At 47.2% G+C, this 27,220-nt stretch overlaps 1 protein-coding gene across 1 annotated transcript; it reads right to left on the reverse strand.

Moving 5' to 3' along the window:
- Positions 1–4,182: 4,182 nt before the first annotated feature.
- LOC137533624 (alpha-1-antiproteinase-like) lies at positions 4,183–26,433 on the reverse strand. Its single transcript, XM_068254967.1, has 4 exons — positions 25,851–26,433; positions 17,186–17,456; positions 13,716–13,800; positions 4,183–4,451 (listed from the first exon to the last, which is right to left on the reverse strand). Exons 1-4 carry the CDS (start codon positions 26,431–26,433, stop codon positions 4,254–4,256), a joined length of 1,137 nt encoding a protein of 378 aa, XP_068111068.1. The 3' UTR covers positions 4,183–4,253.
- Between the last annotated feature and the right edge of the window lie 787 nt (positions 26,434–27,220).

Here is a 27,220-nt window from a genome sequence, read left to right on the forward strand (position 1 = left end):
GTAGCAGACCTGAAAATCGAAATGTGGGCAGCAGACACCTGAAAATCGTAATGTGGGAAGCAGGCACCAGAAAATCGTAATGTGGGCAGCAGGCACCAGAAAATCGTAATGTGGGCAGCAGGCACCAGAAAATCGCAATGTGGGCAGTAGTGCCCAGAAAATTGTAATGTGGGCAGCAGACACCTGAAAATCGTAATGTGGGCAGCAGTCACCTGAAAATCGCAATGTGGGCAGCAGTCACCAGAAAATCGTAATGTGGGCAGCAGTCACCAGAAAATCATAATGTGGGCAGCAGACACCAGAAAATCGTAATGTGGACAGCAGACATCAGAAAATCGTAATGTGGGCAGCAGACACCAGAAAATCGTAATGTGGGCAGCAGTGATCAGAAAATCGTAATGTGGGCAGCAGACACCTGAAAATTGTAATGTGGGCAGCAGACACCAGAAAATCACAATGTGGGCAGCAGGCACCAGAAAATCACAATGTGGGCAGCAGGCACCAGAAAAAAAAATGCATCTGTGAAAAAAAAAACAATTCACTTACCTGACAGAAGTCTTCTCCTCTCCCGGCATCTGGCACGCAGCTCCCCGAGTCCTCCTGCAGCACATCTCCCGCGCTGACAGGCAGAGTGCAGGGCTACGGCAAGATGGCTCCCGTAGCCCTGTACTGGAGACACAAATAGTCTCCAGAGCAGGGCTTCGGCAGCCATCTTGCCGTAGCCCTGCTCTGCCTCCCGGGAGAGTGCGGGGCTGCGGGGAAGAAGTTCTGCACCTGGCTGGGGGGTCCCGCAATTGAGAGGGAGTCAGCGCTCCCCCCCCACACATGGCTGGCGGGCCCCCCTGCGGCCGATGGGAATCCCGGTGCACACACATGAGCAGGCGGCAGCTGCACTATAACAGTGGCTGCCGCTGCTCAGATTCAGGAGGTACTTCGGGTCTAGGTGCGAGGGGGTGGTTTCAGACACCCGGAACACCCCCTTCTGTGCGCCATTGCATTCATAAAGGAGCTGTCGGTAAGGGGAATCAATGCGGGAAAACACAGCTGCTGGTATTTTAGACTTCTGGGTGGGCATTCATAGAAAAGTATCCATGTGCGGTAGCAGTGCGGAGATTCCCCGAACTAAGCTGGCGGTAGGCAGGCGGTAGGCAGGCGGAAACACGGAAGCTGCAGATTTGATACATTTCTCCGTGTTCCGCTCTGCTGCAGCTGCCTGGGAGGTCTGTGTCTCTGTTCACTTACATTGGTATCGCCACATCAGAGGGAGCGGTACTTCCCGACCTCACACCGCTTGCGGTGTTCTTTATGAATTAACATTTTGCTACATTTGTTCCGATAATCACCGCACAAGGTGGTGATTTATCACTCTGCTCGGTAGTGCCATTTTTTCATACGGAAAGAGCCTTTATGAATGCTGACTTTGCTAAGTGGTCGGTAAAGTCAGCTGTTTTAAGCATTTCCGCATGCGGAAATGCTTTATGAATGATAGCCAATGTCTCAGTATATTCAAGGCCTTTTGCACACAGACAGTCTCTAGTAGCAGCAATATGAACAGGCCTGGCCTCTCCAGGTTCTGGGTTGCTATATTTCTATCTCAGCAAGCCTCTGCTGGACACTGGCTACTAACTGAACACACCCTGTGCTTGCGGTTTGGCTCTAGGGCCCATACTCCTCTGACTATCGGATTTCCTTTCTGTCCGGGCTAGCTCGGATTGGCTTTGTGTACGCTGCCTCTGGCCTCCGGTCACTGTCTGGCCTGGTTGCCGCTGTCTCTCTGCTCTGCTCAGGTAGCTGCGCGGCCGCCGGGTCCCCTCTTACGCTCTGGGGTGACTGCCACGGACGCCCTCCTCGTGGCCTCCTCCCTGCTCTCTCCGCCGCCTTACTAAGTTCCGCTCTCTTCCCCTCTCTGGCGCGCTCTGGCTAGTTTCAGCCAGTTCCCTCCAGCTACCCCCTTCTAGCACTTCCCCTTCGCGCATGCGCTGTAGCTTCTGACAGGCCGCGCGGGGCTTCTGGAAAGTTTTACTGCTCTGTGTGCTTTGGTCGCTTAGCAACAGTCTATGCGACCAGTACAGCACCTCCTCTCCTCTTCCATGCGCCGTTTTGGTTCCACAGGCAAGCATCTAAGGCGAAATTTACCCTTAGATGCTAAAGTTACAGTACCTCACACATAGAAATGCATTAGCAAAACCTTTGGGACCCTCTTTTAGAGGGTTACAATGGTATTGCGGTATACGGTATTATACAATTATTTGGACCCGGGCCGCCCCGCAAAATTAAACAATGTTCCCCCACCCAGTAGGTGGCTGCTGCATGGGTAGCCAGGGATAGGTGTAGCCAGCAGTAAATGGCCGCAGCATAGGTAGCCAGGGATAGGTGTAGCCAGTGGTAGGTAGCCAGGGATAGGTGTAGCCAGTTGTAGGTGGCCACAGCATAGGTAGACAGGGATAGGTAGCCAGTGGTAGGTGGCCGCAGCATAGATAGCCAGGGATAGATGTAGCCAGTGATAGGCAGCTGCAGCATAGGTAGCCAGAGATAGGTGTAGCCAGTGGTAGGTAGCCGCAGCATAGGTAACCAAGGATCGGTGTAGCCAGTAGTAGGTGGCTGCAGCATAGGTAGCCAGGGATAGGTAGCCAGTGGTAGGTGGCCGCAGCATAGATAGCCAGGGATAGATGTAGCCAGTGGTAGGTAGTTGCAGCATAGGTAGCCAGAGATAGGTGTAGCCAGTGGTAGGTAGCCGCAGCATAGATAGCCAGGGATAGGTGTAGCCAGTGGTAGATGGCCGCAGCATAGGTGACCAGGGATAGGTGTAGCCAGTGGTAGGTGGCCGCAGCATAGAGAGCCAGGGATAGGTGTAGCCAGTAGTAGGTGGATGCAGCATAGAGAGCCAGGGAAGGGTAAGGGAGGATGCAGCGCGGGGATAAGTAAATACTCACTTTTTGGCAGCCAGGTCCTCACGCATGTATTTGGCTTCATTCTACTGCCTGTTCTTGCTTGCATCATCTCCTTGTAATAGCGTCCAGGTGGAGCTGTTTCAGGGAAATGTGATGCAAGAACAGGAAGAAGAATGAAACCCAGTACAACGTGGAGTACGGACTTGGCTGCCGGCAAGTGAGTATTTATCCCCACCGCTGTTCGTATGCCGCCGCTACGTCGCCCCTCGCCCCCGGTCGCCCCGCCCCCAAAACCAGTAAAACGAGATTGTGATTGGTATGATTACCATACACAATCAAACTGTGGTATATCATCATACCGGTATACCGCGGCAACCCTATTTGGCATCCTCTTCATTGGCAAGTGGCAACCCAGGAATTATTGTGCAGGTTACAAATTTGCATTACCGCAACAGACCAGTTGCAGACTAACAAGTGCAGACTGTTTATCTGATGCAGAAATGGTACCTTTTTTATCTAGTGGGACTGAGTAGACTGGAGCCGACTGACGTAAGTGACGGTACCCAGAGGACGGCGGCGTGGGAGCGATCCGAGCGAATGGGGTCAAAGGAAACCCCAGGTATCTATAAATCTTTTTCCTTTTGTCAGCTCTGAGTCCCTTTAAAGTGGAGTAAAAACTGACATATTATTCAATAAACATGTTTTCCTAGTTTTATTACCCATACAGTAACCATATCCATATTTGCTTTTGTGTAAGTAAGTTATATTGTCTGTTCCCAAAGCAGTTTATCTTCTCTGAAAACTGCCATTAAATTTTATTGAATAGATCTAGTGATCAGTTCTCAGCACTGTCTGTTTCTACCATGTGTGCAGCTCAGTTTCAGCACTGCTGCAAATGTTTGCTAATTGGGGCTGGCAAAGGAATGTAAAGAAAAGATAATATTATCACCTCTTCGGATTTGGCAACAAGCCTTCCACTGAAGAAGTGCTGTGTTTAACTGTTTGAATGCTGTTCTGCTACATTTCCCCCCCTTTTTCTTGTGGTAGTACTACTTTTACAGCAAAGAATAAATGCTGAGTTTAATACCACTTTAAGTTTGTACAATATTTATATAAAAACAGAGATGCCTGTTGAATGTTAACTGTATTTATTTTTATATTTGCTCTTTCTGAATTTTTTTTTTTCAAAAAATAAAAATCTGAAAAAAAAACAAAAAAACAGAAATTTAATGAAAACGAAAAATACTAGATAGAAAATGCACATTTGATCCACTTTATTGTGAGTTGAAGATTTAATGCATGTCAACTGATTCTTATTTGCTGTTTAAAATTAACATTTCTCCATCTCACCACCAGGGGGCATTATATCTCGGACAGGCTACCAAAGCGCCCTATTAGGAGAATGTTGTCAGTCTCCTTGTCATAGACGGTCATCAGGAAGGGGTGGTCGACTCTGAACTCAGGATTTTGATTGGATTTCGATAATTGCACGATTGTCCCGCCTCTCGTTTCCTCTTCAGTCATATTTACAAAAGTCCTCTGGTAAATTGGTAGGTAGGACTAAAATAAATATATCAAGAAGAAAATATATAGTATCAATAAATATACAATAACAAGTTAACTGAATAATTCCACACAGCAAAAATATTTCACAAACGTCATGGTTCCTTGAAGGAAAATTAAACTTAACACTTCAGGACCATGCATATTCAAATCTATATCCTGTCTTTGAATTCTTATTTCTGACACATTGTAGATATTTACTCCAGCATTCTTGTGTACTTTGACAGCTGACACCTTCTGGAATAACAAGAAGTTTTAAATCAGGATGATACCATTTATTGGCTAACTAAAAATGAATAAAAATAAGCAAGCTTTCGGCCATTCAGCCTTCCTCGGGCTTATATCCTGTTAGTTTGCAGGCTGGTGGTACAGACAGCTTATATACATGCAACATCAAAAGGGAAAACAGATATTTTTTTCAAGCATAAATACATGTCATTAAGATGCCTTAATTCAAACAGACCATCTAAATGGGGTTAAAGGTTGTTAGCTAAGATAAGCATCCTTGTTTACGCCATGCTCACAGACCTGGATTAGGATTGACCCAGAGGTATCAAAATTCTTAGTTCACAAGTTCAGCTAGAATGGCTGGGAAAGTTTAAATATCATCCGCCTCATACCAATATAAGAAGTTGTTGTCCTTATTCAAACCGTTCTGCACAGCTTTGAACCAATTTATAAATTTTGTTTCTGCTATTAATCGATCATTTGACATTTTGAAGCCACTCTTCAGGACAGTGACACGAAGATCATCCATGCTGTGTCCGTTGGACCGAAAGTGTGTAGCAACTGGGAGTCCAGATTTGGTATCATTAATAATGTGCCTGTATCCATTCATACGTTTGCGCAGAGTTTGTCCAGTTTCTCCCACGTACATCACATTGGGTCATTTAGCACACATGATCAGATATACCAGATTGGTGGAACCACAGGGAAATGTACCTTGTACTCTGTACTCCTGTTGTGAACCTGGTATCGTTACCCTGTCACTGGAGTAAATGTGTCTGCAGGTTCCACATATTTTTTGTCGGCAAGGTGATGTTCCGTTTTGTTGAGGCCTGTTCAAAGAACTCCTGACAATCATCTGTTATAGATTGTGTGGTTGCCGATATGACAAGAGTGGAGGTTTAGGGAATATCTTTCTCAGTCTGTGATCCCTGGTTAAAATGCGATGAAGTTCCTTAGCAATCCTCCTTAAAATTTCCAGGTGTGTGTTGTAGGTGACAACCAATGGGACACGGTCCTCTTTCTAGTTTTGCTTATATTTCAGGAGTTCAGTCCTGGGGATGTTGCTGGCTTTCCTGGTTTGGGCCTCAGCCATAGGAGGACTGTAACCTTGTTTAATGAAAGTGTTCTTAAAGAGACTCTGAAGCGAGAATAAATCTCGCTTCAGAGCTCATAGTTAGCAGGGGCACGCGTGCCCCTGCTAAACCGCCGCATACGCGCCGCTAAATGGGGGTCCCTTCACCCCCAAACCCCCCACTGCGACACTTGGTCGCAGGCTTGGTCGCTCCTGGAGGCAGGGCTAACGGCTGCAGCCCTGCCTCCATTCGCGTCTATCAGCCGCGCATCGCCGCCTCTCCCTCGCCCCTCTCAGTGAAGGAAGACTGAGAGGGGCGGGGAGAGGCGGAGATACGCGCTGACAGACGCGCGTGGGGCAGGGCTGCGGCGGTTAGCCCTGCCCCAACCAGGAAGCGCTCCCCCGCTGCACGGAGGGGGATTTGGGGGTCAAGGGACCCCCGTTAAGCCGCGGGATAGCGGCGGTTTAGCAGGGGCACACATGCCCCTGCTATATATGAGGTCTGAAGCGAGATTTATTCTCGCTTCAGACTCTCTTTAGAACGATCCAGGTGCTTGTCTCTGTCCATCCTGTCAGAACAAATCCGGTTGTACCTTATAGCTTGGCTGTAAATTATAGAGTTCTTAATGTGCTTGGGATGAAAACTGTCATATCTTAGGTATGTGGGACGGTCTGTAGGTTTACGATACACAGAGGTTTGTATGTTGTTACCCCTGATGTATATGGCGGTGTCCAGAAAGTTAATCTCTGTGTGAGAGTAGGTAAGTTTCAATTTAATTGTAGGATGGAAGGCATTGAAGTTCCTGTGGAATTGGAGAAGATCATCCTCACTTGCGGACCAGATGATTAAAATATCATCAATGAAGCGGAAGTAGGCCATGGGTTTTATGCCACATGCATTGAGGTATTCCTCTTCGATTTTGGCCATGAAGAGATTTGCATACTGTGGTGCGAATCGCGAACCCATTGCCACGCCCATCTGCTGTAAATAGAGGTCCTGTCTGGAATAAATGAGGAGGGATTTTGATTGGCTCCTGATTAGTGTTGGGCGAACACCTGGATGTTCGGGTTCGGGAAAGTTCGCCGAACATGGCCGCAATGTTCGGCATGTTCGGGCCGAACCCCGAACTCCCCGAACATCCCGCTTTTGGGGGCCCTATGGGGTCGCAGGCATAAGGGGGGAGCATGCCCCGATCGCGGCGGGGGGGGGGGTCGGAAATTCCCCCCACCCCCTCCGCTAGCGCTCCCCCCTCTGCCCGCTTCCCCATACAAAAGTTTCAGGAAGTACCGGTCCGGTGGTAGTGGGTGGCTGGCAGTGGGCGGCACTGTGAAGTGAGTGACTGAGGAGGAGGAGTCCGGAGAGTGACGCGTTGAGGGAGGCCGGGCAGCGGGCGGTTCAGCAGTAGTACGGTACTACTGCTGAACCGCCCGCTGCCCGGCCTCCCTCAACGCGTCACTCTCCGGACTCCTCCTCCTCAGTCACTCACTTCACAGTGCCGCCCACTGCCAGCCACCCACTACCACCGGACCGGTACTTCCTGAAACTTTTGTATGGGGAAGCGGGCAGAGGGGGGAGCGCTAGCGGAGGGGGTGGGGGGAATTTCCGACCCCCCCCCCCCGCGATCGGGGCATGCTCCTCCCTTATGCCTGCGACCCCATAGGGGGGCAGTTTTCGGCCGAACAGGGCCCTGTTCGGCGGCCAATTAGTAGTTCGGGGCGAACCCGAACTTAAAAGGCCGAACACCATCAGGTGTTCGGCCGAACTCGAACATCACCCGAACAGGGTGATGTTCTGCAGAACCCGAACAGTGGCGAACACTGTTCGCCCAACACTACTCCTGATCACTAGGATTGCATAATTATTTTTCGCTCTTAAAATCCTAATTTCCACCTCTATTTAGTGCCCTTGAAGTGTACCTAAAAATAAATAATCTACATAATTTTGAGATCTCTGCATACACGACATATAGAATAACCAGTTTCTGAAAGTTTTACTGCCGCAATGTGTCGTTAAAGAGTAAGAGTCGGGCATAAAATTAAAAATCAATTATTTATTTTCATCTGGTAAACAAGTAATGAGGATGCTAATCAGGCAATCCAAAAATTAAAATCACTATTACCTTTCTTGTTGATAAATTATCATTCCCCAGTGTATCTGACTCTTATTTGGTACACAGAAAATTTGGTACACAAAAGAGAAGTTGCAGGGCATGCTGGGTTGTCTTTTTTTGCTTCTCTACTTCCCCTCAGACTTAACTAATGCAGCTTGATTGGCTGAAGCCTCTTTCCCTCCTGTTTTCCCCTCCCACACCTCTCTGATTGGCCAACATCTCTGAGGCTGAAACAATGCACTTTATATATTGAAGGGCAGGCAAATCAGGCAGAGGAGACTAAGGGCGGATATTACATCACGAGTAAATATGGAAACTGTCTAGAATAGGATTCTCTATTTTTCCTTTATAAAATTCACAGGAATCATAACGTGGACAGTGCAATACATATGTTATGTAAGTAGAGCAAGTATTTATCTACTTATATATTTGCTTTTTTTTCTCCTGAGATAGTATGGCTGACAGCTCCTCTTTAAAAAGAAAAATTCAGAAAATTCAATTTTTTTCATTTCGTAAGCATAATTTCGCTTTAAAACACAGGCAAATTCCAGATTTACTATAAATAAGTGATATCAAAAGAAATCCATATTTGTCCTTAAAAATCAAGACATAGGCCTCGATTCATCAACACTTAGCAAATTTGTTAACAGTTTGGTAAAATACCGAATTTGTTAACTTCATTTCAGGATTCATCAAAGTTATCTACAGCTGTTAGCGAACATTCGGTAACGATTCGGTAACGATTCGCTAAAACGGAAGAAAGTGCAATTCATGAAAAAGAAAGTGGGCGTGGTTTAGCGTTACATTTAGGATTAGTTATCTCCTTCACTGCTCTGTCGTTATTCCTGTCAGATCATTGCTGACAGAGAAGATGGAGCTATTTGAAGTGGTTATGTATCAGCTGAGAGTGATTCAAAGGCGCAGAAGGGCAAGAATAAGGTCTGCAACCATATAAATTTGTAAGAGAATAGATTTATTTGCTATAACACGACATCTGCATTTCTCTTGAATCATCTTGTAAGAGAACACAGGCAGTGTCAGGGTTAACTAATTTGCTAGCTGCACTATAATTTTTTAGAAAAGGCTCCTATCAAATTGTGGGATTGTCCCAACCACTTTCAGAATCCTGGTCCAGGTGTAAAGCCCTATTCAGAATGTTGCTACGTAGTGCTCAAAGGACTGCCTTTTACCCACAATTCCATGGGAATCTTATGGCCTTGTGTTAAAGTACCACTGTAAAATGGAAATATCGACACGTTACCGAATGGTTACCGAATTGTTATCGAATTCATCATTCTCTTTGAGATAACTTTTTCCAGTTTGTTAAATTACCGAATTCGAAGTTTAGCGATTTCTTGTTGTATTCATCAAGGTTTTTCCTCATTCGGTGTGAATTCGATAACAATTCGGTAACCATTCGGTAACGTGTCGATATTTCCATTTTACAGTGGTACTTTAACACAAGGCCATAAGATTCCAATGGAATTGTGGGTAAAAGGCAGTCCTTTGAGCACTACGTAGCAACATTCTGAATAGGGCTTTACACCTGGACCAGGATTCTGAAAGTGGTTGGGACAATCCCACAATTATTTGATAGGAGCCTTTTCTAAAAAATTATAGTGCAGCTAGCAAATTAGTTAACCCTGAGACTGCCTGTGTTCTCTTACAAGATGATTCAAGAGAAATGCAGATGTCGTGTTATAGCAAATAAATCTATTCTCTTACAAATTTGTGGTTGCAGACCTTATTCTTGCCCTTCTGCGCCTTTGAATCACTCTCAGCTGATACATAACCACTTCAAATAGCTCCATCTTCTCTGTCAGCAATGATCTGACAGGAATAACGACACAGCAGTGAAGGAGATAACTAATCCTAAATGTACCGCTAAACCACGCCCACTTTCTTTTTCATGAATTGCACTTTATTCCGTTTTAGCGAATCGTTACTGAATCGTTACCGAATGTTCGCTAACAGCTGTAGATAACTTTGATGAATCCTGAAATGAAGTTAACAAATTCGGTATTTTACCAAACTGTTGTTAACAAATTTGCTAAGTGTTGATGAATCGAGGCCTAAATATGTTTGGGTAGACTAAAAATTGCACGAGATCTATCAACTTAAACAAAGTCATAGCAGAATTATGAAAATTGTCTTGGTCCTCCTGAAGTCAAAGTAACCCAAGGTGAAAACTGATGAGATAAACAATTGTATGTATTCTACTACTCCTAAAAATGACCTTTTTTGTATCCCATGGTTTAATTTTATTTTTAAACATTTACAAGTAAAATGATCCCTTGCTGAAAACACTGAGCCAGGATTTTGTTTTGCTCTCAAAATCTGTTGGAAGCTTCTGTATTTCTTGGCTTCATAGCCTCTTAGAAAGTCTATATAAACTAGCTTCTTAGTACGCAGCTGTGATGATTTGCTCAGCTGCCTGTGCAAGCAGGCAGCCTTTTGACCATTGTGTAGGTTTGCATGCTGCAGGACTCTGGAAAGAAGAGCTTCTGTCAGTTTTGCAGCTTGTGCTTGCAGAGGAATTTGCATACGTTGTCATGCAAATTGCCTGGCCACATTCATTGCAGGCGTGTACTATAAGTACTATGTCTTTCCCACAGTGCTTCGCTGGTCATAAGGATTTCGTCCTATGTAACACTCCTGGTGGGGTGTCAGCCTTACTCTCTGTTTGAAGTTCAGCTTAGAGTAATTCCTGGAAACTGTGCTAGGCAGATTTCCCTAGTGCAGTTAGGATTGTTTATCTGTTTTGTTTGTCTGTTGCGATTGTCCTGTCCCAGCGGTGGTCGATAGGAAGTCGTTCTGATCTCTGTTCTTGGAGCATAGCTGGTGCAGCGGTTGCTACCAGCTATCTCTTCTGTACTGCCTCTCTGGATCGCGCTAGCCACTTTTCGCTAGCGCTGTGGATCCTTCTGTTCTGTCTCCTGGGATCGCGCTAGCCACTTTTCGCTAGCGCTGTGGATCCTTCTGTTCTGCTACTCTGTACCTGGATCGTGCTAGCCACTTTTCGCTAGTGCTGTGGATCCTATCTCTCGCTTGTCCCTGTTTTCGTGTGTCTGTCTTGTCTGCTACGACCGCTTGCTGGAGGCTCGGTGAGGTAACCGTTAAGCAAGCGTTCGCGTCCTCTGTTTCATGTTCGTCTGTCGATGGTTAGTTAGGTGTGCTTGTCTCTATTGTGCTTATCACGTGGAGACCGCGCATAACCGCGTGCACTGTTGCGAATGAGTGCGGTGTTCGCGGTTAGCTAGCGTTTGTTATTTTCCGCATCTTCTCATTGTATTATTTGCTGTGCCTTTGCTACCCACGTATTCTATTCTGATCTGCCTTGTGTCACGTCTGGCGATCGCACCTCTCGCGATCGCGTTCCTATTTCATATCTGCTGTTGTGTGCGCGCGGTCGCGGGGTGGCGACTGGATTGGCGCACACACATACAACCTGTCCCTTTGCTCGTTCTCATTCGTAATCGCCTCTCTTGCGATTGCGTTCTGCGCTTCGTACAATTCCTGTCTGGCATCTGTGGAGCTTCAAAAGGTTCTGGGAGATTCCGTTAGAGATTTTGCTTGGTACCCTGGATAAGATCAACGGTGGCTTTTGTATTGTAAGGGACACTTCGAACAGGTATTGTGGCAGGTTTGGTATTTTCGGACGCTCCTTGGAAGGTGGTGGGTATTGTCTGGAGGGTGTCGATGGCTTCTTCTCTGGCGTTCACAGTCCTGATGGGTGTTATACTGAGACTGGTAGTACTGATGGGCATGTTTCGGTGGCTTCTGTTTCCGATGAGGTCGGTTTCGGGTGGACTGACTCTGGAATTGGACCTTGTCGGGCTGCCCCAACCTTCATGAGTCTTCAGTTTGAGTCTGTTGCTAATAGCAGTTTTGAGGGTCGTCTGTAATTCGACCCTGGAGGGGGGGTACTGTGATGATTTGCTCAGCTGCCTGTGCAAGCAGGCAGCCTTTTGACCATTGTGTAGGTTTGCATGCTGCAGGACTCTGGAAAGAAGAGCTTCTGTCAGTTTTGCAGCTTGTGCTTGCAGAGGAATTTGCATACGTTGTCATGCAAATTGCCTGGCCACATTCATTGCAGGCGTGTACTATAAGTACTATGTCTTTCCCACAGTGCTTCGCTGGTCATAAGGATTTCGTCCTATGTAACACTCCTGGTGGGGTGTCAGCCTTACTCTCTGTTTGAAGTTCAGCTTAGAGTAATTCCTGGAAACTGTGCTAGGCAGATTTCCCTAGTGCAGTTAGGATTGTTTATCTGTTTTGTTTGTCTGTTGCGATTGTCCTGTCCCAGCGGTGGTCGATAGGAAGTCGTTCTGATCTCTGTTCTTGGAGCATAGCTGGTGCAGCGGTTGCTACCAGCTATCTCTTCTGTACTGCCTCTCTGGATCGCGCTAGCCACTTTTCGCTAGCGCTGTGGATCCTTCTGTTCTGTCTCCTGGGATCGCGCTAGCCACTTTTCGCTAGCGCTGTGGATCCTTCTGTTCTGCTACTCTGTACCTGGATCGTGCTAGCCACTTTTCGCTAGTGCTGTGGATCCTATCTCTCGCTTGTCCCTGTTTTCGTGTGTCTGTCTTGTCTGCTACGACCGCTTGCTGGAGGCTCGGTGAGGTAACCGTTAAGCAAGCGTTCGCGTCCTCTGTTTCATGTTCGTCTGTCGATGGTTAGTTAGGTGTGCTTGTCTCTATTTTGCTTATCACGTGGAAACCGCGCATAACCGCGTGCACTGTTGCAAATGAGTGCGGTGTTCGCAGTTAGCTAGCGTTTGTTATTTTCTGCATCTTCTCATTGTATTATTTGCTGTGCCTTTGCTACCCACGTATTCTATTCTGATCTGCCTTGTGTCACGTCTGGCGATCGCACCTCTCGCGATCGCGTTCCTATTTCATATCTGCTGTTGTGTGTGCGCGGTCGCGGGGTGGCGACTGGATTGGCGCACACACATACAACCTGTCCCTTTGCTCGTTCTCATTCGCAATCGCCTCTCTTGCGATTGCGTTCTGCGCTTCGTACAATTCCTGTCTGGCATTTGTGGAGGTACAGAGGATTGGTTCCTCTGCACTCCCCAGCGCCATCTGCCGACAGGAATTACCCTCTACAGGTGCGTAGCACCTTTTGCTGGGTGCCTGCAATTACACGCTTGTGGAGGATTTCCGCCGTGTCAGCGCACGCGTTGTGCGCTGATCACGGAGAAAGTTCCACAATCGTTACAGCAGCAATGTAGAATTCAGGAAAACCAGATATTAATCAGCCTCATGGTAATGGCTCTCTTGGCTATAACAAACTATGTATGATAAATAAAAACAAGTTTGTAGTAGCAAAGCAAGACCTTAGCTGCTAATATACACTGCCACCCTGTGGTTATAGCTGGTAAAGCATAGCTAAACACATAATAGACTGTTGTTGCTAAATACACATTCCAACAATAAAAGTACCTGCAGTTAAAGGGGGCTTAGATGCTTTCCTTGCATTGAAAGACATCGATGGCTACAATTACTAGGTAATGCCTAATGATGTTGATCCAGGGATTTTATCTGATTGCCATCTGGAGTCGGGAAGGAATTTTTCCCTTTAGGGACTAATTGGACCATGCCTTGTAAGGGTTTTTTCGCCTTCCTCTGGATCAACAGGGATATGTGAGGGAGCAGGCTGGTGTTGTACTTTATACTGGTTGAACTCGATGGACGTATGTCTTTTTTCAACCAAAATAACTATGTAACTATGTACAGGGAAAAGTAAACAAAACAAAAAAAAAAACAATTATGTACCTCATCTGCTTGACTTTACCAAAACCAGCAGTAAAAAAATTATTAAGAGCATGAGAAAAATAAAACTAACCATATTTCTTATTATATACCACAGAGACGAGCTGAGTTCAACTGTGTTCTTGATGTTGAATCGAGGCAAAGAAAGATCCACTAAACTGATGAAGAAGACAGATATTAGTGTCAATATTAGTCACCCCATGGGCAGGGCTGTTATAGTCTGATGTGCCTGTCTTTAGCCCTAAGGGCAGATAGCGGAATTGAACATTGTTTCCAAACCCACATTTCCATTGGGAATTTGTGAGTCTATGAATCCCCAAGTGCTCGATACAGGGTTTACCACACAATGATTGTGCCTTTGACCATTACAATCTCCCAACATCACCTCTTCTCTCCTTCCCCCCCCCCCCCCCCCCCCGACTTACCATCCTTGGCTGGCTGCTGCCTGGAAATACGCAACATGCCATCCTGTCTTCTGGTGCTGCAGTGATGTTACTGTCTCCTGGAGCCATGGAGAGCTGGATGGGAGGCTAGATGGGCAGTCTCATGCAGTCTACCATCCAGCTCTCTGTGGTCTGAGGTAGTGATGTCAGTGAAACATCGAAAGAGAGGATGGGGCAGCCAAAGCTCTAGGATGATAAGATGGGTAAGGGTGGCCGGGGGGGGGGGAGGGGAGGGGACCCAGGTGGCCCTTGGTGAGCGAATCCACTTTTTAGACAGGATATACAGGTTATTTTAGCTATTACAAATCATGAGGACTACAAACAAGTTTATTCACAACTTCCTCTTAAAGACACTGGCTGTAGTACGACCTTTGCTACTAAAAGCACACTGCCACCCTGTGTTTATAGCTCGTAGTGCATAGAAATACCGTATATTCCGGCGTATAAGACGACTGGGAGTATAAGAAGACCCCCCAACTTTTCAAGTTAAAATATAGTTTGGGATATATAATCGCCGTATAAGACTACCCCTCTTCCAACGCACACTAAATAAATATTTAAAAAACATCATATACTGGTGCTATGTATGAACAGATACTGGTGCTGTACTGTATGTGGTACCCAGGCCAGTATATAACAGTATATAGACAATTGGCTGGTAGGATTGGTCATCTTTCCCTCTCCCTAAGCCGATTGGTCAGCTGAGCTCTCCCTGTTTATCAGAGCGGTATGGAAGAATAGATTGCGCTGTGCCCATAAAACACGCCTCTTTCACCCTTCTGGCCCCGCCCTTGTATCCTATTTACCTCCTTCTCTGCCTCTCAGATCTCGCACATGTGCGCCTGCGCTGCATTACTACAGTCCTCAGCAGCGAGATCTGAAATGCGGTAACAGGATAGGACGTATCATCCTGTATCAATGGCACCCGGCGTATAAGACGTCCTTAAACACCAGAATATACAGTACACCAAACACATAAAGTAATAGACTGTTATTGCTAAATACACATTTCAACAATTAGGGAACAAGGAAAAGTAAAAAAAAAATGATGTACCTTATCTGCATGACTTCACTGAAACCACCAACAAAAAAAGGAAAAATAGTGAGGGCATAAGAAAAATAAAAACGTACTGTATTTCTTGCTACAGGATGATAATAAGGGTAAAGGAAGGGGGGGGGGGGAGTGGTGACCCAGGTGAGCAAATTTGACAGCCCATGGTGAGCTTTTCAGACAGGATATAAAGGTTCGTGACTAATACCCAATCTGCCCCCCCCCCCCCCTTACGCCAATGTTAAATACTGAAATTACCATCTATGGTGTCTGGCAGCGGCTGTGGAGTATGACTATTGTGTATATGGGCAGTCCTATCCAATGCTATGTGGACTGGGGGCTGGGGGAGTGCTGCACCGGAAGGGTAGACTGATTGACCAGTCAGCTAATGCTCCAGGATAATAAGAAGGGTAAAGGTAGGGAGAGGTGACCAGACTGGCAGCCAGAACTGGAGCACTGTGCTTCATCAGGCAAACCTGCATTCGAGGCAGGATGTTTGGGTTTGTGAACTCCCGAGTGCTAGCTTTCATGTTCGCCGGTCAGCTGGGAAATTGAACCCAAGCAATTGCCCCATTAGATTCATCCAGCAATCTGGATAGTTCTAAGTTCGCTCAATGCTACTCCTACACCATCCACAGATGGAACTACTGCGTGAGCAGAGCCAACCAACATAAGGAGGGGCAACTTCTTACCTTTCTTTCTTCCAGTACAGAACCCAACCTCAGGAGCATTCCCCATTGCCACAGCTGCCTCTCTCCTTATTTCCTTCCCCATGCAGAGTAATATACCTGGGCACCTGTGGTAGATTTTTATTTGTAATGTTGGTGTTGGAGGAATGTTCTTACTAGGAATCCTTCTTGTGGTTGAAACACCCAGTGTGTCAAATAAGCCATATCCCCAACAATTGTTTTGGGGCCTCCCAGAATTGATCGAAGGGGAAATTGTAGGAGCCGGTTGATCGGCAGAGAACTCCCCTATGTGTACCAAAGTGTCTGACAATGTCCCCTGCTGCGTGATAATGAAACTATGCAGGTGCCCCGCCACCGACATGTCACCTCCTTGCTCTAGTGCGAGGAGCTCCAGAGTCTCCTGATACCTGCTGCTGATCCTTTTCCCCAGTCACTCATATCTCTCTCCCCCGCCACCAGAAAAATGGTAAAAATGATTGGTGATGGGGAAAAAGTATTACAAACCTGTGAGGTAATTAGGGGAAAAATGTAGATACTTACCTAGGTAGACTGGAACCTCTAAATCCTCCACCTTACCGTTCCAGGGCCGTGACCACTGAAGCTTGTGTCTGCAGTGCACAGTAGCAAGAAGCCGCCGCAGTGTGGGCAAGCTCCAGAGTCCAGCCCTCATCAACGGTCTTCAGGGGGGTCCCAACAGTAAAATGTCAATGGGGCCGGGGCAGGGCCGGCGCTCCCATTGAGGCAAAGGGGTAAGTTCCTCAGGGCCCCTGAGCAATGCTGGGTCTCATCAAGCCTCCCCCTCCTTTCAAACATATCCTCCCCGGGACCCCTGAGACGGCTGTTGTTCCCCACTGACGTTCTTATCTGCTTTAAGTATGTTCTTCCGGGGCCCCTGCAAAGTTTTGTCACCAATGCCAACTCACACGTCCCTCTGAGTTCCTGTCGCTATCTGTCCATGCTTGTCAACTCTCTCTCTCGGTGGGACCACACGCCGGGGCATGTTAGTTGGCATTGGTGACAAAACCTTGCAGGGACCTCGGAAGGGCATACTTAAATCAAGTGGCAAACAGGGCAGCCATGTCAGGGGTCTGGTGAGGATGTGTTTTAAGGAGGGGGAGACTTGATAGGGGTCCCAGCCCCAGTGTGGACATGATTAAGCTGCCACAGAAAGGGGGGGGCAGCTGTTGGCTCTGGGACGGGGCCCCTAAGGTTAATTTTGCCCCACGGCCCCTGTGTGGCTTCAACCGGCCCTGGGCAGGGGAAGCCTCTAGATTATCCAGAGGCTTTCCTCTACCAAGATATGTAACCATTGGGGCACTTTTTTCACTACAGGTACACTTTAAACAGCCTTTCTGCTCACCTGTAATGTGATGAGCTCAGATATTTTCTTATAGTGTCAGAAGTCAGGTTGGTTTCCACTTCACGTAGGCGGCCCATTGGTGGCAGAATGAGGAGGAGGACTATGTTGTCACTGTACGGCACTTGTATGACCTCGTTGCCATTCCCATAGTCTTTGTATGTTTTGTAGTATCCTGAGCCGTGCATCATTGGTACGGTTACATTATTGCCATCACTCGTCTGGAAGATCCCATCTTTTGTGTCTTGCTGGTTGAATCCCTCTGCAAATCTAGCTGGAGAAACAAATTAACTGTTCTGGTGATGTAGAGTGGCAGAAGAGGAAAAAAACACACAGAGAGATCCGGGATCCCAATCTGGTGCAATATTGTTAGTAGATCGGGGTATGTAGATAAATAGTAGAGATTATACTCACAAAATTAGGTTGCTATAGGAGGCAACCACTCGTATTCGCTGGTGGGGAAAAAATACCGTCCCCACTCGGCCTTTGGTTCCTAAGCAATCGCTGCTCCAAAAGTAGATTGGTAGGTCGATGGTCGTCGGCCAAAATCTCCCCTACTACCAAAGAGGGGTGTTCGTTATTTGGGAAGCAAGTAGGTGGCGCCCGGAAGGAGATGCACAGGTGCAGATTACTTGGCGCCCGGACACTCAGATCTCCCTGTTGATAGGCACTGTTATTGACCTGAGGACACTGACGGCCCTGCAGGCCCTGCCCTCGCGTTCCTCTCTCTCTAGCCTCTGACGCAACTTCCTGTATAAACAGGAAGTCGCGTCAGACACTAGAGTGAGAAATGTCCTCGCTGGAGCGCACGGAAGGTATGTATGTAGCTGCCACTGCCCGCCGCTGCTCACACAATGGTATTGATGCTGGAGGGGAGTGCAGAGGGGAGAGCCCGAGGTGAGGGAAGGGGGACAATCCCCCCTCCCCGCCATATGCGGCCATGAGTTTCCCCTCATGCTGCGACCCCTCCAGCCCTCCAAAACAGCCCCAAGCGGGCCCCCAGCCTCTCAGAATTTCTGCAGGGGGGCCCGGGGGGATCTAGTTACGCCCCTGCCTGAGGAAGCGGCGTTGGCCGTGAAACGCGTTGTCCTAATGCATCACTAAAATTGACCATTATTATTTGACCTCCACTTGTCTTTATCCCTAATTGGACACCTTTAAGGTATGACTACATTTTATTATAATTATTGTGGGATACCACCATATAGAGTTTTGAATCTAGACCTGTACATCTCCTTCCGGGCGCCTCCTACTTTGTTCTGGTGATGGTACTTTACAGGCAACTGAAATATTTACGCCTTGCAAGACACACCTGTTCGGACAAAGCCTATAATTTGCAGTGGGTGGTATTGAAGGCTCACTAACTCATCTGTCTCCTTCCCTAATGTCTCTACCTCACTACCCTCAAGATCAATGCTGGTTTATGCTGTCCTTTCTTTGGAATTCTTCCTCCCTGCAGAGTCGCTACCCTGTATGGTGGGAGGAGGTGGTGGGGATGGGTTTTGTGAGCAAACAAGGATCTTTTTTCTCTAATTGGCTGCACTTGTGATTGGGGAGAGGCCTTTGGGCCCCCTGCAATGACGGAGGTTGCAGGGGTGATTGTTACACTTATGCACAAGGGTAGGGACCTCCTCCTAGTGTTTCTTCTTCTGCTGTAAGTTATCATATGAACATGTAGCAGTATTGGTGATGTCTCAGACCACAGGTCTGGCCATTTTAGTGCCCCTGGCAAAGCAATTTTTGTCTCCTTTCACACTATGGGCATGAGTCACTAACCGACGCTAGTGAAAAGCCACTTATGCTCCAAAAGTAGCTTTGCGCGCACTAACTGCCACACAAAGCTACTTGGCGCACAGCCCCGCTCAGTGTGCGAGCAGCGCGGTGCGCCGGTAGTAGTGCGCGGTGCAACGATAACGTCGCACCCGCTACCCTGTAAACGACGCACCCGTGCGTGCTAAAAACGGTGCATCGGATGCGTCCGAAACGGCGCATCAATGTACTGCTTCAGGGGGGCACCGTTTCCGGCGCACAAGGTGAGACGTTACTGCGCACTGTTACAGGCGGGGCTGTGCGTGATGAGTGGGCGCAAATCACCTAACTCTATGGATTGCGCCCACTACCTCTTAAGGCTCACTAACCGGCTTAGCGCCGGTTAGTGAATCAAGCTGTATGTCTATTGCGTCGCAACGGAGAATATAAGCACATCGAAACTTGCATGTTTCCATGTGGTGTGACGCATGTGGTGTGTGCAGTGTGGAGTGACACACTGTTTGCAATGTGTTACCGGGGGCAGCGCGCATGGTTCTGGGTGCGGTATACTGTGTGCTGCACTGTATGTATTGCTTTGCATTGAAATTGGGCAATGTGACTTTGTGTTTCAATTATTGTTGTGCTCTGATCCCATTTTTCCAGATATAGGGCCTGATTTACAAAGCGGTGCTAACAGTTAGCACGCTGGTGAAAAGCCCTTTATCATGCCTGAACTCAGTTTAGGCATGATAAGTTTAGGTGTGATAAGTTTAGGTGTGATAAGTTTAGGCAGGGTCGGACTGGGACACTGGGGGCCCACCAAAGACATTTCAACCTGGGGCCCACACATCCCATGATTGCAGCGAAAAAGGGGGGTGACCATGCCTGGAAGGTGGGCGTGGTCATGATGTATTATGGACAGGGCCAAATGTACATACTTAGCAGCATTGTAATTCAGAGACACTGCTGCCCAGCAAAACTTTGCATAGCCATAGAGTCCCCTTCTTCAATCTTCTATATATATAATAGAGTAAGTGCCTCAACCTTCGAGCAAGAAGAAGAAGTAGCGCCCTGCCCCCAGGGCGTGCCTCAACCTTCAAGCAAGAAGAAGTACTTTGCATGAGAAAATGTATGCGTGCTCAAACACCAAGTTTAAGGCTTCTTTTCCACGGACTGTTGAGCTATGTGCTCAGCAAGCAGTTACCAGGCAGCAGTGAGCAGATACCAGGCAGCAACAAGCAGTTACCAGGCAGCAGTGAGCAGTTGTAAGAGTTTGAGAGGCATTTTACTGCCTATCAACTGTCCGTGGAAAAGAGGCCTACCCTAGCAAGTCTGGCTTTGCAAATCTGGCCTAATTGGCTATTCATGAGGCAATGCTCATGCAAATGAAGGACAAGTGCAGACAACTAACTCCAGGGCTCACACCACCGGAGCAAGCCATCCACCACCTTCCTCCAAAGGATACAAACAGCGAGGGATGCCGCTGTGGTTCCCAGGCAGTGAGGGCTCGTTTCCACTATTGCGGTGCAGAATCGCCTGGACTCCACCGCTGTTGAAATTGCATGAAATAGCATGCGGATGCAAATTTTTGCGCGTTTTTTGCCGCGAATTTGCATGCGAATTCGCATAGGTGAGGGTATATGCGAATTTAACCATGTCACTGCCTGTTTGAATTACATTGGTACCTATGCGAATTCGCATGCAAATTCGCATGAAAATTTGCATACCATAGCCGCATGCGAATTTCCTATTAAATACATTAGCGGCGATTCGCATGCATTCCACTCGCAGGCAAATTCGTTGGCTCTTTTGTGCGTTTTTTTACCGCTGAAAAAAACGCACCTCAACAACGCTACAGTGGAAACAGGCCCATCCACTTGCATTACATGTGCGAATCCGCATACGTTGGACGCATGCGGATTCGCGATAGTGGAAATGAGCCCTAAGAGAGCCTGGGACCCCGTGGTTCCCCCAGATTGTATAAAAAGGGGGTATTGGGAAGCCTCCCCGTGGCGCTCCTGGATAGTGCTAATGTAGCATGTAGCAGTGTTGCTTGCAAATTTTCGCCTAAGTCATTTTCGCATCGAAAATCCCGTTTTCGTTTTTGGCGAATTTTCATGAAAATCTTCAGAAATATTTGCATTTTCGACCAGCATCGAAAATTCATTGTATAGTTTTTTGACCCTGCATAGTTTGGCATGCGAAAGCAAATGCATATTTGCATGAGTATTGCCTCATGAATAGCCAGTTAGGCCAGATTTGGAAAGCCAGACTTGCTAGGGTTAAACTTGGTGTTTGAGCACGCATACATTTTCTAATGGAAAGCCTAATGCTTCGTACACACTTGCGATAACTATCGTTTGCAAAGAACGATAGTTACCAGACGAACGATATTGGAAAGATTGGTATGCAACGATGGGATGCAGCGATCAGCATACACATTTTAACGATAGTTCTCGCAGAAAAGAACGATCAGAAGGAAATGTTGCGTACATATTTATATAAAATAAAAAAAAACCACTGACATGGAGTTACAATAGATACAAATATATGATTGTTAACTTGAAAACAAAGCTTAATTGAAATGAGCAATGTAACAATCTTTACGGCCGCGCTACAAAGGAAGTACTGAAGCTGGGCAGAATTCAACGCAGGCGCATTGGCCCTTGTAACGATCGTTCTTGGTCGATGTCTGTACACACTATAGTTTTGTAACGGTTGTCGGTAGATATGATCCGTCAGGTTGGATATTTCCATCTTCCCGATGTCGTTCTTTTGTCGTTCGTGTTAATGATCGTTGGGTAAAGTTCTTTCCCCGATTGTCGGCGCAACGATCGTTAATGAGCTGTTTCAAACGACCATAGTCGCCAGTGTGTACGCAGCATAAAGGTGGGTACACACATCAGATAAAAGTCATTGGAAAATGAAAGATCACAGACCAATTTTACCCCCTTTCATGTAGTATGAGAGCCATACCTACACAGACTATTCTATTGAGCTGAACTCCCCATCAGATAAAATTTTTTGCATTTTTTGCAAGATGCTGCACACAAAGATGCTGTACACATGCAACAGATCAGTATCTGCAAAAGATCTGTTCCTGCAAAAAAATCTGTTTGTGCAAAATCTGTTTCTGCAAAATGCATTCATAGTCTATGATATCTGCAGATCTCATGCTGGGCATACACGGTATGTTTTCTACCATGTAATCGAGCCGCTGATGGCTCGATTGATCATTTCCGATGTGTCCGATACCCCACCGGATCGATTCTGCGCTCGATACCGGTGGGCAGGACAAAAGAAGAAACGAGTTGAAAATAAGAAAGTGCTCGCAGGGACGAGCGGGAATAGATCCGGGCGCCCGCGGGGACGAGCGGGAATCGAGCCAGCGGCTCGATTACACAGTAGAAAACCTACCATGTATGCCCAGCATAATAAACACCTTGTTTGACGGACATTCATCTGCAGATCAGACAATCATCTGCAGATCCAAAAATCCATCCTGGTTGATCTGATCTGCAGATGACTCTCCGTTAAACAAGGTGTGTATGAAATCTGCAGATATAGACTATGGGCTTGATTCACAAAAGAGTGCTAACTGTTAGCACGGCCGTTTTCGCGCAAATTTTCGCATTGCGCGCAATCGCGAATTTTCACACAAACCGATAACGTTTGAGCGCAAACGCTAATTTCCGCACAAAATCGATATCATTTTCGGGCAAAAATTTGCATTTGCACGCTAAAACGTTATCGTTTTGCGCGAAAATTCGCGACCGCGCGCAATGCGAAAATTCGCGCGAAAACGGCCGTGCTAACAGTTAGCACTCTTTTGTGAATCAAGCCCTATGAATGCATTTTGCGGGAACTGATCTTTTGCAGATACTGATCTGTTGCATGTGTACAGCATCTGTGTGTGCAGCATCTTGCAAACATTTTTATCTGATGGGGAGTTCAGCTCAATAGAATAGACTGTGTAGGTATGGCTCTCATACTACATGGAAGGGGGTAACATTGGTCTGTGATCTTTCATTTTCCAAATACTTATCTGATGTGTACCCACCTTTATTCTTCTTGCTTCAAGGTTGAGGCACATACTCTATTAGATAGATAGAAGATGCGGCGTATGCTACGACGCGGGTCGGCTAGTATAAAGTAATGCCCTATTTTGCAGAGGTTGCAACCGCATCGGGGCCCTCGGGCCAAAGGGGCCCTGAAGGGCCCTCCCTCAACTACAGTATTACCTCTCTATTGGTCCTTTGCTCATAATAATCACTTCTATAGATACTTTGAACAGTGGTAATCAGGGACGTCTCACCCACCAGGCAAGTATAGGCGGTTGCCTGGGGCGCCATGAGGTGGTGAGGCGCCATGAGGTGGTGAGGCGCATTCCCCCGCCGCTGCTACTGTGACCATGTTTTTTTTTTTGTTTTTTTTTATATTATATTACCTCCCGACTCAGTTCCCGGTGCTCGGCACGCTACCATGTGCTCAGCAGTGCCTCCACCTCCACTTCTCCCCAGCCAATAGAGCAATCAATACTGCTCTTCTCTGCCAGGCTCCTTCTTTAAAGCCGTGCCCCTTCTTCTCAGTAGCCACACAGGTAAAGTGTTTACCTCGTGTGGCCCAGCCTTTAACTCCGCCCCACGCCAGTCAAACCAGGAGCCAGCGGCCAGCCAGCTTATGCCCCCGACAGTCTGACCCCCCACCTGTGTCACTGGCTGCACACAGACACTGGAGCGAGACAGCCAGGGGACAGATGCAGTCACAGAGAGAAGAATGTGATGTGTCCGTGTTGGAGCCCCGCCCCCACACAAGACAGCAACACAGCCCGGGAGAAGGGAAGTTTCTGCTCCAGACAGAGATGATAAGCTGCATGCACAGGCAGAAGAGAAGGTATGCAGGCAGGCTGCTAAGAACACTTCCTGTCCTGTGTGCAGACTCCCAGTACTGTTATAACTGCTAGAATGTGCCCTGCTCTTTTGATACTAGAGTTTTCTTTGAAAGCTGGTTAGGCTGTAGGCTGGTAAAGCTGTAAACATGTGCTTTGGTGCTGTGCTGTCTCTCCCTCTCCCCTCTCTGTTCCTCTGCCCCCTCTTCCATCTTATGCTGTCTCTACCCCTCTCTGTTCCTCTGCACTCTCTTCAATCTTATGCTGTCTCTCCCTCTCCCCTCTGTTCCTCTGCCCCCTCTTCCATCTTATGCTGTCTCTACCCCTCTCTGTTCCTCTGCACTCTCTTCCATCTTATGCTGTCTCTCCCTCTCCCCTCTGTTTCTCTGCACCCTCTTCCATCTTATGCTGTCTATCCCTCCCCCTCTCTGTTCCTCTACCCCCCTCTTACATCTTATGCTGCCTCTCCCTCTCTCGGATTATGTGTATTTTCTGGTGAAATGCTTCCACATTACGATTATTTTCTGACAACGCTGCCCCATTACGATTATTTTCTGGTGAAACGCTGCTGCCCTATGATTAATTTCTGGTGAAATGCTGCTGCAATAAGTGTATTTTCTGGTGAAACACTGCCACCTTACGAATATTTTCCGGTGAACTGCTGCTGTAATAAGTGTACTTTCTGGTGAAACACTGCCACATTACGATTATTTTCTGGTGAATTACGATTCTGAATTACGATAATTACTATTATTTTCTGATGAAACACTGCCGCATTATGATTATTTTCTGGTGAAACGATGCTGCATTATGATTATTTTCCTGGGGGTAGGGGCTTGGGGGGGGGGGGGGGGGGCGCCACACGTTTTCTCGCCTGGAGTGACAAAATGACTAGAGGCACCCCTGTCATTAACAAACTGTTCTCCATCCCCTTCTTGCCCCTCTGACACTGTAGTTGCCATTGGCAGGTTTTGGTGCACCATATCAGTAGTTATGTATAGAGTGTTTGGGGGGCCCCATTGTAAAATTTGCATCGAGGCCTACAGCTCCTTAGCTACGCCACTGCTCTCAGCATGAGTGATTACAGCACTGAGAAGAAAATGTTTGTGCTGCAGGCAGCAATTGAAGCTCTGTCAGACAAGGAGGGGGGGGGGGGGGGGCACCAGAGACCTGGAGGGGGGCCCACCGAGGGAAAAAACTGTACTACTGTGGCCCAGTCCGACCCTGAGTTTAGGCATGTTAAGTTTAGGTGTGATAAGTTTAGGCATGATAAGTTTAAGCACCAAATGGGTTAGCACCGCAGTGCACAGCTGATCAAAAGTTTTGCGCTAGAAAAGTCTGGTGCACTTCGCATAGAGTTTAATGGCGCTGCTTTGCGTGCGGGACTTTGCGTGCGATCTAAACTTATCTAAACTTAGCATGCCTAAACTTATCATGCCTAAACTTATCACGGCTAAACTTATCACGCCTAAACTGGCTTTTTACCAGCATGGTGCAATGGTTATCACGCCTAAAGTCTCTAACTGGGTTAGCACCGCTTTGTGAATCAGGCCCTTAGTGTGTGAAAGCAGAACAGGATCATGGTGAAATGGGGCCCTAGGCAAATACTAGGACACACGCACCTGAGCAAGCGCCAGTCTGGCATGAAACGGCTGTAGTGCCGTCCTTCTTTCCCTGGTCACCCGAACCCAGCACACCCCCGCATCACCGCATGGACAGGTTTGATGTATCGCTGTATAACAAGATGTTTGTTATATCTATGGCATGAAGAGGATTAAAGCGCTTACAGTCACAGTGCCCGGTCTGTCTTGTTGTGAAGCCAAATACTAACTTTGATGGCCATCTAGCCTTTTTTGTAGGATTTGGTGGTGGCTAATGGCAACCAGGCCCCTAGTCTCTCTTCAGACCCTAGGCACGTGCCTAGGTTTGCCTTGTGGATGATCCAGCTCTGTGTGAAAGTAGCCTAAGGATTTCATTTTACATTTATTTTTTTTGATCACTGGAATTTAGCTAGCAGTAACATTAGCTTACCTTGAAAGACAAAATAATTGATAAGAACTGCGGTCGTTCTTTCATTCAGTTGTTCCAGCAGATTCTCTATTCTGCCGCTGGTTGTCTTGCTTAGATACAAATTGATTTCTTTCTCTGCTTGTTGGGGGTCATCGAAGCTTATGTTGTGAAAGGTGGAGTTGTAGTGTTTGGTTCGATGATGCCCTTCGATGATTGGATCAAAAAGTCTTCTTGACACGAAGATATCATTTCTATACTTGACTTCTAATTTTTCTTCATGGTCGAAGGAGGTCTGAAGCAGCTGACTAATGTCTTCATGTAGTACTTCATTGGTCTTCTCCGGATCCAGGCACATGGTTTCCAGAATGTCCCGCCGGGTTGCTGATTGGGCTGTGACGGCGAACATGGCCAGGGTGGTGTAAATGCTGATGGGTGAAATTACTAAATTGCTTGCATTTTGGGAAGAAACGTTTTTATATAAATTCATAGCAAATTCCAGAAGGGCAATGGACACGTCGTCTTGGACACATCTCTCCTTCGCTTTGCTGGGATAATACGCAAGGATCAGACAGATGGTTACCGAGAGGAGGAGATAGGTCTTCATTTTTTCTCTTCAGCTTTAAACCTGTTGGAAAAAAAACAATAGGCACGAAGCTAAGTACCTGATAGATCGCATAAAAATAGGCACCCCAGCATATGTTCAAATCATTGCAGGCACTTGTTATTGACCTGAGGAAGCAGGCTGAGACCCGCAAAATGCGTTGTCTAACGTGCATGAATAAACTTTGTTTTCCATTACTCATGGTGTGTTCTTCAGAGAAGGTAACACTTCTCATTGTCAAATCTGCCAGTCATATATCAGTCAGGGCGCCTCCATCAGTGTTTTAGTATACCCGATAGATCACCCTTCATTATGCTACAGAGTCTGATATTTACCTGCACCTAATGAACCACACGTGCCAGTGAGCCCTGGTGGAATACAGAAGTACTTTGCCACACTCCAGCCAATACTCTGCCTTAAAGGGATACTGTAGGGGGATTGGGGGAAAATGAGTTGAAGTTACCCGGGGCTTCTAATGGTCCCCCGCAGGCATCCTATGCCCGTGCAGCCACTCACCGATGCTCCGGCCCCGCCTCCGGTTCACTTCTGGAATTTCAGACTTTAAAGTCTGAAAACCACTGCGCCTGCGTTGCCGTGTCCTCGAGCCCGCTATTGTCACCAGGAGCATACTGCGCAGGCCCAGTATGGTCTGTGTCTGCGCAGTACGCTCCTGGTGACATCAGCGGGATTGAGGACATGGCAACGCAGGCGCAGTGGTTTTCAGACTTTAAAGTCTGAAATTCCAGAAGTGAACCGAAGGCGGGGCCGGAGCATCGGTGAGTGGCTGCGC

The sequence above is a fragment of the Hyperolius riggenbachi genome, chromosome 9 (assembly GCF_040937935.1).
Source record: "Hyperolius riggenbachi isolate aHypRig1 chromosome 9, aHypRig1.pri, whole genome shotgun sequence".
Classification (NCBI taxonomy): domain Eukaryota; kingdom Metazoa; phylum Chordata; class Amphibia; order Anura; family Hyperoliidae; genus Hyperolius; species Hyperolius riggenbachi.

Excerpts from the sequence above, each read along its gene's own strand:
- LOC137533624 (XM_068254967.1), bottom strand. The coding sequence starts at position 26,433 with ATGAAGACCTATCTCCTCCTCTCGGTAACCATCTGTCTGATCCTTGCG. Across the intron at positions 17,457-25,850 it reads CAATTATTTTGTCTTTCAAG|CTAGATTTGCAGAGGGATTC; the intron begins GTAAGCTAATGT and ends TTGTTTCTCCAG. Across the intron at positions 4,452-13,715 it reads GGTATATAATAAGAAATATG|TCCTACCTACCAATTTACCA; the intron begins GTTAGTTTTATT and ends TATTTATTTTAG.